This window comes from Balaenoptera acutorostrata, chromosome 1, assembly GCF_949987535.1.
Source record: "Balaenoptera acutorostrata chromosome 1, mBalAcu1.1, whole genome shotgun sequence".
NCBI lineage: Eukaryota > Metazoa > Chordata > Mammalia > Artiodactyla > Balaenopteridae > Balaenoptera > Balaenoptera acutorostrata.
The window spans coordinates 66956789-66972799 of NC_080064.1; the positions used below are offsets into that span (position 1 = coordinate 66956789).

The 16011-nt window shown below is 37.7% G+C and overlaps 1 protein-coding gene across 8 annotated transcripts in view; it reads left to right on the forward strand.

Annotated features, from left to right (window-relative positions):
• The window catches only part of ST6GALNAC3 (ST6 N-acetylgalactosaminide alpha-2,6-sialyltransferase 3), a 566847-nt gene that overhangs the window by 291775 nt on the left and 259061 nt on the right, over nt 1-16011 (forward strand). The window contains exon 1 of one of the 8 annotated variants that reach the window (XM_057531160.1): nt 12689-12730. The exons of the other annotated variants lie outside the window; for them this stretch is intronic. Within the exon in view, the coding sequence (XP_057387143.1) occupies nt 12728-12730 (3 nt within the window). The 5' untranslated portion in view covers nt 12689-12727. Of the gene's footprint in view, nt 1-12688; nt 12731-16011 lie in introns of those variants that run through there. 8 annotated transcript variants of the gene reach the window in all.

A 16011-nucleotide genomic window follows, 5' to 3' on the forward strand; every position in this document is an offset into this window, starting at 1 on the left:
TTTTTCTTTCATGTTTTCTCACAGCAAAAAATTTACATTCTTTTTATATGTTATGTATTATATATATTATGATACATAATTAGTATTATATATATAAATATTAATTTATAACTGCTATTCTGTTTAAAGTGTCTATTTGAAAGATCGGAAATTCCGCAGAGATGAGGGCAGGTGATACATAAAGAGGCGAGGGAAGAGGAAGTTGCTGTGGTGCTGGGAGCTACAGTCTCTGAGGCTCAGCTGGTGGCTGATCGCTGGCCGGAGCCGGAGTCCCCTGGCCACGCTGGCTGCGCAAGGAGCCGAGGACTCGCGCTGAGCCAAGGTGCTCCCGGCCGGCGAGATCGGCGAGGCGCTGGCAACCACGTGGCGAGGCGCTGGCAACCACGTGCGGCTCTGCAAATGGTGACCAAAGGAAGAACATCAAGGAGAAAAGTGACATAAATATTGCAGCTCTTGTTGGAAACGAACCAGTCTGCGAAGGTACAGATAATGGTGATCTCCCTTCCTATGTGGCGGTATTTATAGAAGAGGAAATCGGAAGTGACCTTAAATCTTTAAAGAAACTTGATAAACTCATAGAACAGATGACAGAAAGTGAAATGAAGTTAGAAGAACAGGTACTTACAGTTTCATCGGAAATCCCTAAAGGAATTCAGAGTGCCTTAAAAAATGCAGAAGAATCAAAGCAATTCCTTAATCACTTCTGGAGCAAGAAACCCATTTTTTTTTCAGTTCCATTAACAGTCATCTGCTGGACCGCACAGCCCTGGATGGAAGATCTTGGAGCCATGGTTAACCAAATTGAAGAGGTTGGACAGCATCTTGCTTATCTTAAATAGATTTCCCAAATTGAAGAACTCAGTGATAACATTCAGCAATATCTGATGACCAATAATGTCCCAGAGGCAGCCTCTACTCTGGTCCCTATGGCAGAACTTGACATCAAGCTTCAGGAATCATCCTGTACTCATCTTCTTGGTTGCATGAGAGCCACTGTTAAATTCTGGCATAAAATTCTCAAGGACAAGCTCACAAGTGATTTTGAGGAAATTTTAGCACAGCTTCATTGGCCATTCATTGCACCCCCTCAGTTGCAAACTGTTGGCATAAGTCGACCAGTCAGTGCCCCTGAGATATACAGTAACTTGGAGACACTATTTTGTCAGCTCCTGTAACTACAAACCTCGTATCTTTGTTGGCGTTAAAACTTATTAAAATTTTTTTTTTCTAGAGTGCATTTGTGGCCAGAGAGTAAAGTGACCAGAGAGTAAAGCTTTTTGAAAGTGGCCAGGGAGTACTCGGCTTGGTCTTGATCTGTGTATGCCCATGGAGTGGTGGACTGTTCTCCTTCCAAATAAATTGCTTGGGGGTGGGAGGGCTGTGAGGAATTCTGAAATGCATGACTATGCAAATTTGCATCACATATAGGTCTTGTGGGACAATCAAAAAAAATGGGCAATAGGGAAGAAACCTTAGTAACTTAGTATTAATTTAATAACACGATTACTTGAATGTGTTTCCTTACTACTTATTATTCTTTATTTTAGGAAAGAGATTAATTCTAATAACATTTTTCATGTACTTTCTATTGAAGTCATATGTAATGTAAAGTTAGACTACATATTATCTGTATTATAATTCATTTACTTAGTATCATATATGTCTGATGGAAAAGTGTATTGCGTGTCTACATACATAAGAAAAAGAGGAAAGGGAGGGGGATCATATGATGTCAAAGTACAAGTGCCCGCTCCCCATTCGAGTACACACCATGCTATTTATACCTGGCTACACGCCTGTGAGGCATATTACAACCCGTTACTTCCCTTGTACTCAAAGAGAAAGAGCAGTTATACTTTTGATTGAGCTGCTTGTCAAAATGGGATTGTAGGAAAAAGTAGTTCCCCATTCAAGGAGGACAAGTCGTGGCAGAGATGGCAGGGAGGTGAATCAAGAAGAGAGGGTGCTCTAGGTTTTGGGAGAGAATCGAGAGGAAACATGTTCTTAAAGTAGAGAAAAATGTCTGCAGGAAATTATAAATAGGTTCGCTTTTACCAAGGGAAATTTGCAAGCCTAAAAATAAAGTAACAATGAGAAGCTGAGTGATGCATGGTAACAAAGATAAATAAACATCTGCTCAGTGTCTGTTCAGTTCAGAGCATAACACACCATAAAGTGATTAGAAGATCTAGGCATGGCTCCCAAGACCCCAGAACCAAACCACCCTTGTTGTTTGAGGGTGCATGTATGGGGTAGGATTGATGTGGTTAGAAAAAAATCAATTCAGTGATTACTGGCTCACCCTGGCACATTATTTATAATAGGAACTAATTGAAAGTAAGCCAAATATCTGTTTTTTTGTTGGATCATGTTTTTCCGTGAACAAAGGATTGATTAAATAAATCAGTATCTAGAGGAGGAATGCTATGCACCTATTAAAACAAGGTGCTCTATCGCTACTAAAAGCTCAAAGATAAATTGATAAAGCAATGTCGGGCGTGGCGGAAAGTGTACATGATGTTAAAATCTGTGTAAAAACTGTGTAAAAATCTGTGTGTACATTCACACATATTTCTATGTGGAGAGATCACCGACTGTCTCTGGAAGGATAAGTAGGAAAATAGCCACAGTAGTTACTCCTGGGGAAGAGAATAGAAGGATTGGGAAGCAGAAGCAAATGCAAGCCTTCCTTTTCAGTGTATATTTCTTCCTCCATTAAAAGAGAAAAACAACTTTTTATTTTGAGATAATTGTAGATTCATAACAGTTGTAAGAAATAATACAGAGAAATTCTGTATACCCTCACCCAGCTTCCTACCATGGTAACATCTTGTGGAAATATAATTTCACAACTGGAAAGTTGACACTGATGCAAATCCACTGTGCTTATTCAGATTTCACTGGTTGTAGATGCACGTGTATGTCTGTGTGTGTGTTTGTGTTTACATCTATGCAATTTTATCACGTGTAGGTTTACATAACCAATACCGCAGTCATGATAGAGAACAATTCCATCACAAGGATCTCTTGTGCTTTTATCACCCTTTTATAGCCACAGCCAGCTCCCTCCTTTTCTCTTCTTCCTTACTCCTGGCAACAACTAGTCTATTTTCCATATCTATGATTTTACCATTTTAAGAATGTTGTATAACTGGAATCACACAGTATGCAACCTTTTGAGACTGGCTTTTTAAACTCAGCATAATTCTCTTGAGAGCCATCCAAGCTGTTGCATGTGTCTGTTCTTACAGACAGCGTATTGTCGGATTGTTGTTTTTATCCACTTTGCAGAAATCTCTGAGTTTTAACTGGTGTTTTTAGACCACTTCCATAGGAGGTATTTATTGATATGTTAGGGCTTAAGTTTGCCATTTGTTTCCTCCATTTCTCGTATTTCTCTGCTTCTCATATTCCTGAGGGTTACTTGAACATTTTTAGGATTCCATATTTATTGCTTTATAGTGTTTCTGATGGTATCACTTTGTATAGTATTCTTCGTGGTTGCTCTGGGTATTACAACATACATGTATAAATTTGCAAAGTTTGTTAGTCTTATATTCCTTTTTTAACTTTTGGAAGTTAATAATGGAACCGACCTCACTGAGCTATTGTGAGGATTTGCTGAGAAAATGTATGTAAAGTTCTTAGTATCATGTCTGGCACATGACAAAAATTCAAAGAACTTATTGCTATTATCTAACTGAATTTTCCCCTGAGTTCAGAGGTTGGGCTGGGCTCAGAGTTTGCGCTTGTAGAGTGACACAGTGCCATTCCTCAGGACAAGAAGCTGGTGTCCCCAGACGTGCCTTTTGGTATTTCTCGCTCCTCTGACTGCACGGACGGCACTATCTTTCTACTTTTCTCCCCACAAAGACCAGATTTTACCGTATAACAATGTTTGGGGTGAAAAGGGCTTACTCCAGGCCTCTTGGCTCATTTCCCTACCCTTAGACTGATGGTCTTTGGTATTTTATAGTAGTTGGATATAAAAACAAAGGGTAACTAAAAGATAGCTTTGGATTCAGGTTTATACCTTGGGAAGATGAGAGGAAGATGGCAGAACTGGCAGCATTGTCCCTAGCAATAAGATACATGATCAGTCTTTTCCAACTTTCTCTGCATCCTTGTTGATAGATCTTTGGCTAGAATCTCTTGCCGGGAATGAGTGATGCTTACTTGCTTTATACAGGACCCAGAATATATGTAAATGACTCTTACAGTTGCTTTTTTTTCGTGTTTTCTGCGGTACAAAAGATCATCCAGGTCTGTTAGATGACACTTCACACAATCAGAACGGTCAGTTTAGGCTATTCTAACTGAATAGCCATTTCAGTGTACTTCCCAGGAATGATTTCTTATTTTCCTTATTCCTGACTTGACACAGAAATTCTCAGACCAGCAGAAAAATTACCATGAGACCTAAGAATGTTTTCCTCTTTTTGTGACTCTTCTCTTCATGGGTCCTCATCCTTTATTTAAACAATTTCTGATTCATTTTGACTATCCATACATTTTGTTTTCCCCAGGGTTTTTTTCTCATGTATCTTGCCAATATCCCTAACCCCATTTCACCCTTCACCAGACCCTTCTAAATCTCCCATCATGAATTTTATACCCAGATTAGAAGTTTGGCCCCATCTCCCATCCTACTGAGCAAACAGCAAAGAGATTAAGACTAAGGGCAGTTTAGAGTCAACAAGAACTGAAAAAACTTGCAGCTGGTGGTACCATCTGTGCCTGTCAAACTGTGGCCAAGTAGTTTTCCATGGTGGAGAAAGATGGAGAATCTGATAATGGCTTTTGGTTTGAGGTTACTGAAAAATGAGGAATACTACCCAGGAGGAAGATCAAGAGAGCTGGTAGGCTGCTCGTTCTCTTTGTAATGTGTGGCTCATCTCTCAGAAAAACAGGCTTCTCTTGGCAAATGGTCAAATTTGACATCCAAGACCGTAGAGTGGTCTCCCGTGTGTGTTCTTTCCTTCCTAGTCCATCTGCAGAATTTAGTCGATGCCAGGTGCCCAACATGGCATAGGAGAGTGGTAGAGTCATGAGAAGGAATTAAAAAAAAAAAACTCACAGAACTTACAAGAAACTGCTAAAGAGACGTTTCCTGGGCTTCTGGTGATTCAGAAACAGGAGGATGGTATAGAGTAGCAGCAGGGGAGGAAGGGGGGCGGATTCCTGCTGGCTGCATCCCAGGCTCTCCTGTGCTGGGGAGAATCTGAGTCTTGGATGAAACAAAGAGGTAAGGAGCAAAGTATGGCAGTTAGGCCACATCATCTTTGTTAAGGAAAATAAATGGAAGTAGGTGAGGAGGCATGGGGTGTGGCAGATTAGCCACTCGGGCTTCTGGGAGAAGAAAAGGAAAGCAGGAGACTTTTGAGAAGTGTTTTTAAACTGGGCAAGAAACTTGAACAGGAACTTCACAGAAGAGTGAAGGATAGTGAAATTGACAGTGAAAGGATACTCAACCTCATTACTCATCAGGATAATGCAAATTAAAACCACAGTGAGATAAAAATATTACCTGAATGGCCAAACCAAAAATGACTGACAAAACCAAGTGTTGGCAAGGATATGCAGGAATTGGAACTTTGTTACGCTGCTGGTGTGAGTATAATTAATACAACCCCTGTGGTAAACTGTTTATCACTATCTCTTAAAATTGAACATATGGCATACCTTGTTTTATCGTGCTTTGCTTTATTACATGTTGTAGGTATTGCGTGTTTTACAAATTGAAAGTTTGTGGCAGCCTTGTGTCAAGTAAGTTTATTGGCACCATTTTTCAACAGCATTTGCTCACTTCTTGTCTCTGTGTCACATTTTGGTAATTCTCACAGTATTTCAAACTTTTCATTATTACCATTATATTTGTTATGGTGATCTGTTATCAGTGATCTTTGATGTTACTATTATGACTCACTGAAGTCTCAGATAATGGTTAGCATTTTTTAGCAATGAAGTATTTTTGAATTAAGGCATGTACATTGCTTTTTTAGACATAATGCTTTGCACAGTTAATAGACTACAGTATAGTGTAAACATAACTTTTATATGCACTGAGAAACCAAGAAATTTGTGTGACTCGGTTTATTGCAATATTTGCTTTATTGCAGTGGTCTGGAACTGAACTCCCAATAGCTCCAAGCTATGCCTATATCCTATAACCTAGCAATTCTACTTCTAGGTATCCACTTAAACAAAATGAGTACATATGAGCACTGAACGTCATACACATACATGTTTATAGCAGCTTTCTTCATAATAGCTACATTTGGGAATAATAAAAATGTCTATCAAGAGTGGAATGGATAGGGGCTTCCCTGGTGGCGCAGTGGTTGAGAATCTGCCTGCTAATGCAGGGGACATGGGTTCGAGCCCTGGTCTGGGAAGATCCCACATGCCACGGAGCAGCTGGGCCCGTGAGCCACAATTGCTGAGCCTGCGCGTCTGGAGCCTGTGCCCCGCAACGGGAGGGGCCGCAATAGAGAAAGGCCCGCGCACCGCGATGAAGAGCGGTCCCCGCACCGCGATGAAGAGTGGCCCCCGCTTGCCGCAACTGGAGAAAGCCCTCGCACGAACCGAAGACCCAATACAGACAAAAATAATAAATAAATAAATAAATAAATAAATAAGAAAATCCTTTAAAAAAAAAAAAAAAAAAAGAGTGGAATGGATAAACAAATTGTATATTTATATCATAAAACACTATATAGCACTGAAAAAGAATGAAATATGGGTGAGTCTCACAAAGATAAGAAAAAAGAAATCAGATGTTAAAAACTATATGCTGTATATCTAATTTATATAAAATTCAAAAGTAGACAAAACTAACCTATGTTTGGTATAGTGGTTACCTTTTGGGAACAGAGAGAGGGTAGTAATTGGGAAAGGGCAGAGGGGCTTCTGAGGTCCTTGTAACTTTCTATTTCATGACTTTTGGTAGTGGTTACATACCCAGGATCAATTTGAAATAATCCAATAGGCTATACATTTATTATTTATGCCTTTTTTTATTCTATACTTCAATTAAAAATTTTATTTAAAGGGAGGAGGAGCGTTGGATTATAGCTTAGATCTCATTTATTTATCTATTTAGCTATCTATTTATTTTTAAATTTACTTTTGAGAGACCAAAATAAGATTGGAATTATTTTTAAATTAATTGTGTTTTTCAACTCTATTCTTTTAACAGTGACATTGTGCCCAAACAATAGCACATGGGACCTAGAATGTCTGCCCTTCTATATAACATGCTTGGTTGTTCATCTTTTTTCTTTTTCCTTCCTAGTGCTTTCATACTACACACTTTTCTTCTGTGTAGTTCTCTTCTAGCAATGAAGAGTCTAATATTGACATTTAGACCATCTTGAGTCAGAGTTGTTTTTGATTGTACATGATAACTCTGCTGCCTCATCTGATACTTGTTTATTCAGATGATAAACAAGCATAGTACTTAGGCCATGACGTGTATTTAGCATATTATGCAGAAAATGCATAATAACTTGGATTCTGACGAGCACTACAGAAGTGGAGTGATGTGTAAAAATCACCAGAAATTTTGGTTGAGCCATGCGGGGCCTTTCTGTGGTGGGACTTAAAGAAGATAAAATGTTGGGCAATGTTTTCAAAATTATGGCATTAATATTTAAGGATTATTTTGTTGTAAGAACTGCAGTGTCCAGAAATTGTCACTATGGTAGTGGTTTTTTGTTGTTGTTGCTTATTTATTTATTTATTTGACTGTGTCAGGTCTTCATTGCGGCATGTGCGATCTTTTGTTGTGGCATGAGGGTTTTCTCTTCTCTAGTTGTGGCGGGGGCTCCAGAGCGTGTGGGCTCTGTAGTTTGCAGCACATGGGCTCTCTAGTTGAGGCACGCGAGCTCAGCAGTTGTGGCACACAGGCTTACTTGCCCTGCGGCATGTGGGATCTTAGTTCCCCAATCGGGAATCAAACCCACGTCCCCTGCATTGGAAGGTGGATTCGTTACAACTGGACCACCAGGGAACTCCTGGTAGTAGTTTTTAAACTGGGTTCCTCAGAGGTTTTGGGCTCCAAGACTGTACAGCTCAGGAGTGTTTATCTATCTATTTATCTATGACAAGGAAGGTTGAGATAAGAGTAACCAGAACAGGCAGCTCTGGGTGCATTTATTGGGAATCTATGTAAGATTTGTTTGCAAATACTTTGGGCTACTAAAAACAAAAACAAAAGCAAACAAAACACACACACACACACACACACACCCCTTTAGAGGATTTTAAAGGACTTTTGATGGTGATAAAAAACTACCAGACACCAGGAAAATCTAATATCATGTAACCTAAAGGCAATACAGACGTACTTGCAATGCCAGGGGTAAGTGTTGGAATAAACAGCACATGGAATTGGAAGTTTGGAGTAAGGGCTCCCAGGAACATTCACTAAAAAATGCCCCTGAACTAAACATTAGCTAATATGTAGGAATAATAATATTAGTAAATACTTATTAAATATTTACTATTATTTAGTGATGTTAGCTATTTTCTACATTATTTAATCCTGTAAGCACACTGCTTACAGACGTGATGGAGTAACTGGTATCAGACTAATTCTCCCACTAAGAGGCTGGATCAATTACTGCTTGAAGGCATCAGAGTGCACCTGAAAGGGCCAGAATTTGAGAGGTCAAGACAACTGAAAAAAGGACCTTCTCTGTGGTTTTTTTTTCTTCTGTGATGCATTTGCAGTACATAGTAGGGGCATAGAGGCTGAACAGAAGGTAGTGGCCTAGATCTCACAGGAATCTCAGTGGAATTAGGAGACAAAAATTCATATTCAGGAGTACTAAGACAGCCATAATATGAAAGACCAAGATGCAAGAGAACAGGGAACTCAGAGATATCTGAGCCAACATTCTGCATGCAAATTTCCCTAGGAATTTGTGGACCTCTACACTGTGCACTAGCAGAATGAGAAACTGAGAAACCAAGAAGAATGCAGCAGTTAAGAGACCAAAAGTCCAAAAAAAAAAAAAAAAAAAAAAGAGGGAGAGAGAGAGCAAAAGTCCAAACAGGGATTTAAGCTATCCCATAGAATTTAAGGGGCAGAAATTATAGTTCAGAGCCCCCTAAGGAGGAAGGGCCCTGGTAAAAATGGAAAACTCTCAGTTGAGACCCAGAAGAACTAGACTCTAAAAGCAAAATGAAACTGGAAATAGACCATTTTCTACAGGACCAAGGTAATATGTCTATGCTGTCTTCCAGAAGAAAGTGAAATTCTCTGTGTAGGAAGATATCATCCAAAGCCTTATCATCCTTATAATGTACAATAATCAATGGACATTTCCAGGTATGTCAGGAAATAAGACCAAATAACTGAATTTCAAAAGAAATAGAGATATATTACATGTTATTGATATAATGAATTATCAAATTTTAAAATAACTATGATTAATATGTTTAAGAAAAATAGATGTACAAATTGATTATTTCACAACTGGAATCTATAAACAAGGATCAAATGTTAATCCTAGAATTGAAAAACTTAAATTAAGACTATAAGAGATGGCTTTAATAGTACATTACACATAGTAGAAGAGAAGATTACTAAAGCAGAAGATGTTAGTAAAACATGATAGATTGAAGCACAGAGAGGAAAAGGATGAACGATAAAGAAAAGAACACAACAGACATATGAAACCCAGTGAAAAAGAAAACTAACATAGTGTTTCTCAAAGTATAATCCTGAGACCACTTTTAGTATCAGTCCCTGACAAGATGAGTAAATAAGGATAGAGTATTTACAAATATTTATAGCAATTGACTTTGCCACAAAATCTTTAATGTATTTTATGACAGAATTAGTCTACAAGAGATTATAAATAAAAGGACAGAAAACATTCATTACAAATAGTTGGCATAACATATGTGTACATGGAGTCCCAGAAGTCAAGGAGATAAAGAATGTAGCAGAAGTAACATTTAAAACTGTATTGGCTAAGGATTTTTCAAAATGTTAAAGACCTTAAGGTACAACTTCATGAAGGTCCATGATCCATAAGCAGCATAAATACAAATAAAACCATACCTAGGAGCATCAGAATGAAGCTGTTAAGAACCTAGGACAAAGAAAAAAACATTGAAGGCTGCCAGAGAAAAGGAAAAAAAAAACCTTCAAAGGAACAATAGCAAGATTGAAGCTGCTTTTTCAATGGAAATGGTGGAATCCAGATGACAATGGAATGGCATTTTCAAGGTACTGAAAGAAAATAATTATTAGCCTGCCAACCTAATTCTATACCAAGTGAAAATACCCTTCAAAGTAAAGATGAAATAAAGATATTTGCAGATGAATGAAAACAGAATTTGTTGTCAGCAGACTCACATTAAAATATTAAAGATAATTATTTAGGCAAAAGGAATTGAACCTATATGGAAGTACAGGAACAAAAAAAAGGGAATGAAGAGCAAGAGAAAGCCTTAATATGAAGGTAAATATAGATAAATATCATGCAAAACAAAAATAATAATGTCCAGTTAAATTAAAATACATGACAATAATGGTAAAAAATGTAGGAGCAGGGTAAAGTATTAAAGTGTTGTAATATCCTTGCAATGTTTGGGAATTGATGAAAATACTAAATTATACTCTAATAAATCAAGGTTGAATAGTATAATTTCTAGGGTAATAACTTAAAAAAATAATACAAGGATGTAGAGTAACAGGTCGATAAAGAAGAAATGGAAAAATTTTTTAATTGATTAATTTTTTAAAAGACAAGAAAAAAATAATAACAAAGAACAAATGGAAATAGGAAACAAACAAGAAGGTGGTAAATTTGAATCCAGATATATTCATAGTTATATTAAATATAAATGGTTTAAATATTCCCATTAAAAGATGTATCTCTCAACCATATAAAAATGGTTTTTATGCTACCTGAATAGACACACATTAAATATCAGGACACAGAAAGATTGGAAATAAAAGAATGGCATGATATACCATGCAAACACTTATCAAAAGGAAGCTGGTATAGCTATACTGATATTAGACATTGTAGATTTTAAGGAAAGAAGTCATACTAAAAATGAAAGAGGCCATGTCATGGTGATAAAATGGGCAATTTGACAGGAATATTCAATAATCTTAAAAGATATGTATTTAATAACAAAATATTTCAAGCAAAAACTGAAAAACCTTAGAAGTGGACAATCTGACAATCACAGTTGAAGATTTTAATAGATCTCACTCTCTTTAATTGTTAGCATTAGCAGACAAAAATATGAGTAAGAATATAGTATATTTGAAAACACAGTTAAAAAATTTAGCTTAAATGACGTATATAGAACTCTATACCCCCAAGCTGCAAAATACACATTTTCAGATAAACATGAGACAGTCAATAAAATTGATTACATACTAGTCAATAAAGTAAGTCTTTAAAAAATTCAGTGTATTGAAGTTACGTGTAGTATTTCCTCTGATCACAGTGGAATTAAGCTACAAATCAATAGCAAAAGATAACAAGAACATACACATATCCTATGACCCAGTAATTCCATTCCTGGATACCTAAAACAAATGTGTACTTTTGGCAGGAAAGGAGATGTACCATTATGTTCATGAAGTCTAAAATAACCCTTTGTCTATCAACAGTGGAATGAAAAAATTATATGTCATATATTTATATAATGGAATAATGAAGGAACTACTGCTATACATACAAAACAACATGGTTGAGTCTCGCAGATGTAATGATGAGCAGACAAAGCCAGACACAAAGAATGCATCACATGTGGTTCCATTTATGAATTCCAAATCAGGTAAAATTACGCTATAATGATACAAGTCAGAATAGTGTTTTGTTTTCTTACTGTACATATGTTGTACCTCATCAAATGTCTTTTAATAAAACCCCCAATAAACAAAAAAACCTCAAGATTAAAAAATGAAGTACTTTCTGGGTGAAAAAGGTGGGCAAACATTACAAACAGGGAATTTCTTGGGTTCCAGTTCTGTATTCTTCATGAGCCTTCTTCCACCTAATAAAGTCTTACTTTTAAACCCCATTAACATTCTCATCTATAATTTATTATGGAAAGAAATATACCAGCTAATGGTATTATTTAATTGTCTCAGATCTTTTTTTCTCCCCCATCATATAGGGCCTGTCATGTGGGGCAGCATGATATAGTAGTTAAAGACACAGCCCTAGAGACAAGACTACTTGGTTTAAATCCCAGCTTAATATTTGGACAAATCACTTGAACTCTCTGAGTCTTAGTTTCTTCACTGTAAAATCAAGATAACAATAATACCTATGTCATAGTGCTGTTTTGAGAATTAAATGAGTCAACTACTTAAAACAGTGTCTGGCACAAAAGTAAGCACTCTATAAATGTTTGTGATTGTCACTATAATTACCTTGGGGGATTGGACCGTTCCTTATATTTGTTTTAAATCCTTCTAATACCTAGAACTATACTGAGCAGTCAAGAAGATGGGATTTCCAGAAAGCTGGAGGCACAGATATTTTGGGAACTGACTGTTTTCTCTCTATGGATGAGGATGAGCTTACACTGATGACAAGGCTGGCTCATGAACCAGAAGCTTAAATAGAGCTGCATAAATTAGTGTAAGTGTTAAGAGTAAGATGAGAAGAATTTGTTTTCCTAACTCTGGTGGGACTCTACAACCCTGGAGAATCAAGAGCAGCTTAGCACTGTGCTAAGGACCCAAATGGTGAGTGCCAACACATGTGACGTCAGTCCCTTCCCGATGTACTCACCTTGCTTCTACTGCTAAGAACGCATGGCTAAGTAAGTTGGGAACTTATAGCAAGGGCATGTGTATGTCATTTTCTGCAAATGTGTAAGCTACCCGAACTCTGAAAGCCTATGTATTTGAAAAAAAAAATGTTTGTGGATTTAATTGAATTAAATTATACTGATATGAACTGAATTGAATCTTGAGAGGTGGGTAAGAACTACAGTAGTTTAGTGGTTTAACTTGTAGGCTTTGGAGTCAGATAGATCTAAATTTGATTTACCAGATATGTGAATTTTCACAAAATATTTAACTTCTCAGGGCCTCAGCTTCCCCATTTGTAATATGTGGGCAATAGTCATAGGAACTCCACAGGGTCGTTGTAAGGATTAAATGAGGTATGTGTCTGGTACATGTATTAAGCACTCAGTAAATTATAGCAAATACCATTATTGTAGACGTTGTTTTTTAATTACTCTCAGCCAAGAGGCTTAAACCAGGCTGACCTGAATTGTGAAAATGAGCTATGAGCTTTCCAAATGTGTCCTTTCCTTGTTTCTTAAAGTCCATTTTGTTTTAGTCTCCTGATAACCCTTAGTTTGGATAGGGAGGTCCTATTATCTGCAATTGGCATATGAAATAACATAGAGAGATAAAGTGATTTGCGTAACAATCTCATAACTATTGGTGTTAGAGATGAGCTTAGAACTCAGGCCTCCTCAATGTTAGCCTTGAAATTTTTATTCCTTCCTGTTTTTTCTACATTCTTATCTCCAGATACCCAGTGAGAGAGTATTTATAACCCGTATGTAAAGGATTCTTGAAAGAGAGGGGTATTATCCTAAATTACTAGCCCAAGAACATCTTATCTTTTCGGATGTGGTAGTTAGATGGTTGACATAAGTCAACAGAGGTTTTTTAGGAGATTTAAGAGGTTTGATACCAAAGCTTCATTTAAGGATGCTCCCACTTTTAGGACCCCACATTTTCTGTCTCCCACACTAGAGCTCATTTTAGCCTGAACCTCTCTCCAGAATGGCCTTTCATCTTGCTGAATTCTTCTTGCTCTTAGTTGGGTTTTTCTGTTCCTCTGCTTCCCAGGCTGGAGATGATTGCCTCATCATGTCTCCCACGTTTGTTGCTTCTCATTTGAAGCTATTAACTCAGCAATGAGTTTTTACATCGGAGCTCAGGGTTTCCTTGAAGAAAATTTAGGTCAACAGGCAAGCCATTTAATTTTTTTTTTTTTTTAAACTAAGGTAACTCTAAGGCTGCAGGAGGTGTTCTACCTTCCCTCTCAGTACTAAATGTGAGCTTCACGAGGACAGAGACTTTGTCTCTTTTCCCTACAGAATCCCCCAGGGCATGGAACAGTGCAGATGCTCATTAAGTATTTCCTGAATGAATGAATGAATGAATGATGATCCAACTCAGAAATCCTTCACATTTTAGTTAATTTCCTATCTTTGTTATCCCTTTTTCCATACATTTCAGATTTTTGGTTTAGATTCTGTTTAGATGCTTTTTTGGGTTTTGGTTATGTTACCAAACTCAGGTTTAGCTGCTCGCTGCTCAAAAGTCAATAATTTGAGAGGCAAGTGTCAGTAGAAAGGAAAGGTGCTCTAATCAGAAAATCTGGCAATCTGGGGAGAAGGTGGACTTGTGTCCAGAGACCAACTCCAAAGATTCTGCTCAGCCATGACAGTTATTAAAGGGAAAAATGAGGGAAAGACTCTCAGTGAATCACTGAGGCAGAAGGTTGGGTTCTGCATCATTCTCCATTGTGTACAGACTGGCTGACTCTCTTTTCAGATGCTATTTTGTCCTCATGATCTGCCTGCAGGACTCCTTAGGGGACTGTTGGGGGTAGAGAGCTAATCATTCTTTATCTACTTCATTCTTCATTCTTCATTCTTTTTATCTAGGGAAACAATCGACAGGTTAGGCAGGGCATGGTGTGCATTCAGGAAAGTGTAAGTCGGGAATTAGTTTCAATTGCTTAGTGATCCCTATAATTAGGGATCACTGTAATTATAGTGAACCCTATGATTCGGTTTTTAAGGTTAGAGGGGGACAGAAATGGGTACATAGGAAAGGGGCAAAAGAGCTGCTTTCAGTTATTTGGAAAGACTGTAGAATTACTTTGTGTTCTAGTTGAATTTTAAACTTCTGGCTCCTTAGAGTAGTGTATTCTCCCCACAGTCTGGTCCAGGTGTTTATGGCCATGAATCTACCTGCTTTTGAAAATTGGATTTCAGAGTAAATGAATTAAAAATGAAGCTATTAGTTTGTCTTAATTAAATTCTAGAGCTAAGTTACTTAGAAAATTTCAGATATAAGATTTTCTGATGATTAAGGTCATAGGATATTCTTAAAATTGACTTTCTGTAAGATGCTGCTTTCCACCCTCATTGCCAGAGCACATAGAATAGCATTTGCTATTAGTCATGTTTGATTTCCCCTAATAGGACTTTCAGCAACCTTTTCTGACCAAACAAACAAATAAATAAACCTGTGAACAAATGAGCCCCAAAATAACAAAGTGTAAACCGTCCTGTGTTGGGCCCTGAGATGAGTCTCTGGTGTACTCTGGACCAGAAAGGCTGAGCTCCTTCAGCCTCCTGGGACTGCCTGATGCGACACGGGGAGCAGGGGGAGGTTTGCTCTGTTTCCCTTTTGTGCCAAGTCAACCAGAGACACTTTTATCCACTCTATTTCAAACAGTTGCAAGCAAAGGAAAAATGTCATGGGAATATCCAGACTTGGGCAGATAACAGCCCTACTCTTTATATCCCACTTATTAATCCCTAGGAAGGAAGGGGAGAAACGGTCTTTGGATGGTCAGCTATCCACGTGCAGCAGTTGGATGCTGAGCCCTTTTCAAATGTCCTCAGAATAAAAATGAAACCCTACTACTTGTTTTGCCTATTAGATAGCATTATCTCCTTGGAACGCCAATTCATATCTCTTTGTGCTGTGTGTGGTTCTCACATATGGGATTTTAATAACCTCCATGCTGTGCTGTGAATTTATAAGCAGGCCTGATAGAGGAAAAGCACCACAGGACTTTATTTTTTCATTATTATTCTTTTGAAAAACAGGGTCTGCCCTGTTTTGGCAGAAATGCCCTGCCATTTCTGTAAGGTTCTTCTGACAGCGCTGGCAGTGTTGCAGCTAGAGGTATAGTTGTTACCATGGAAAGGAATAAGCTCTTTATTTATTTGCTATCTATTTTTTCTGGACTCCCTTTCCCACCC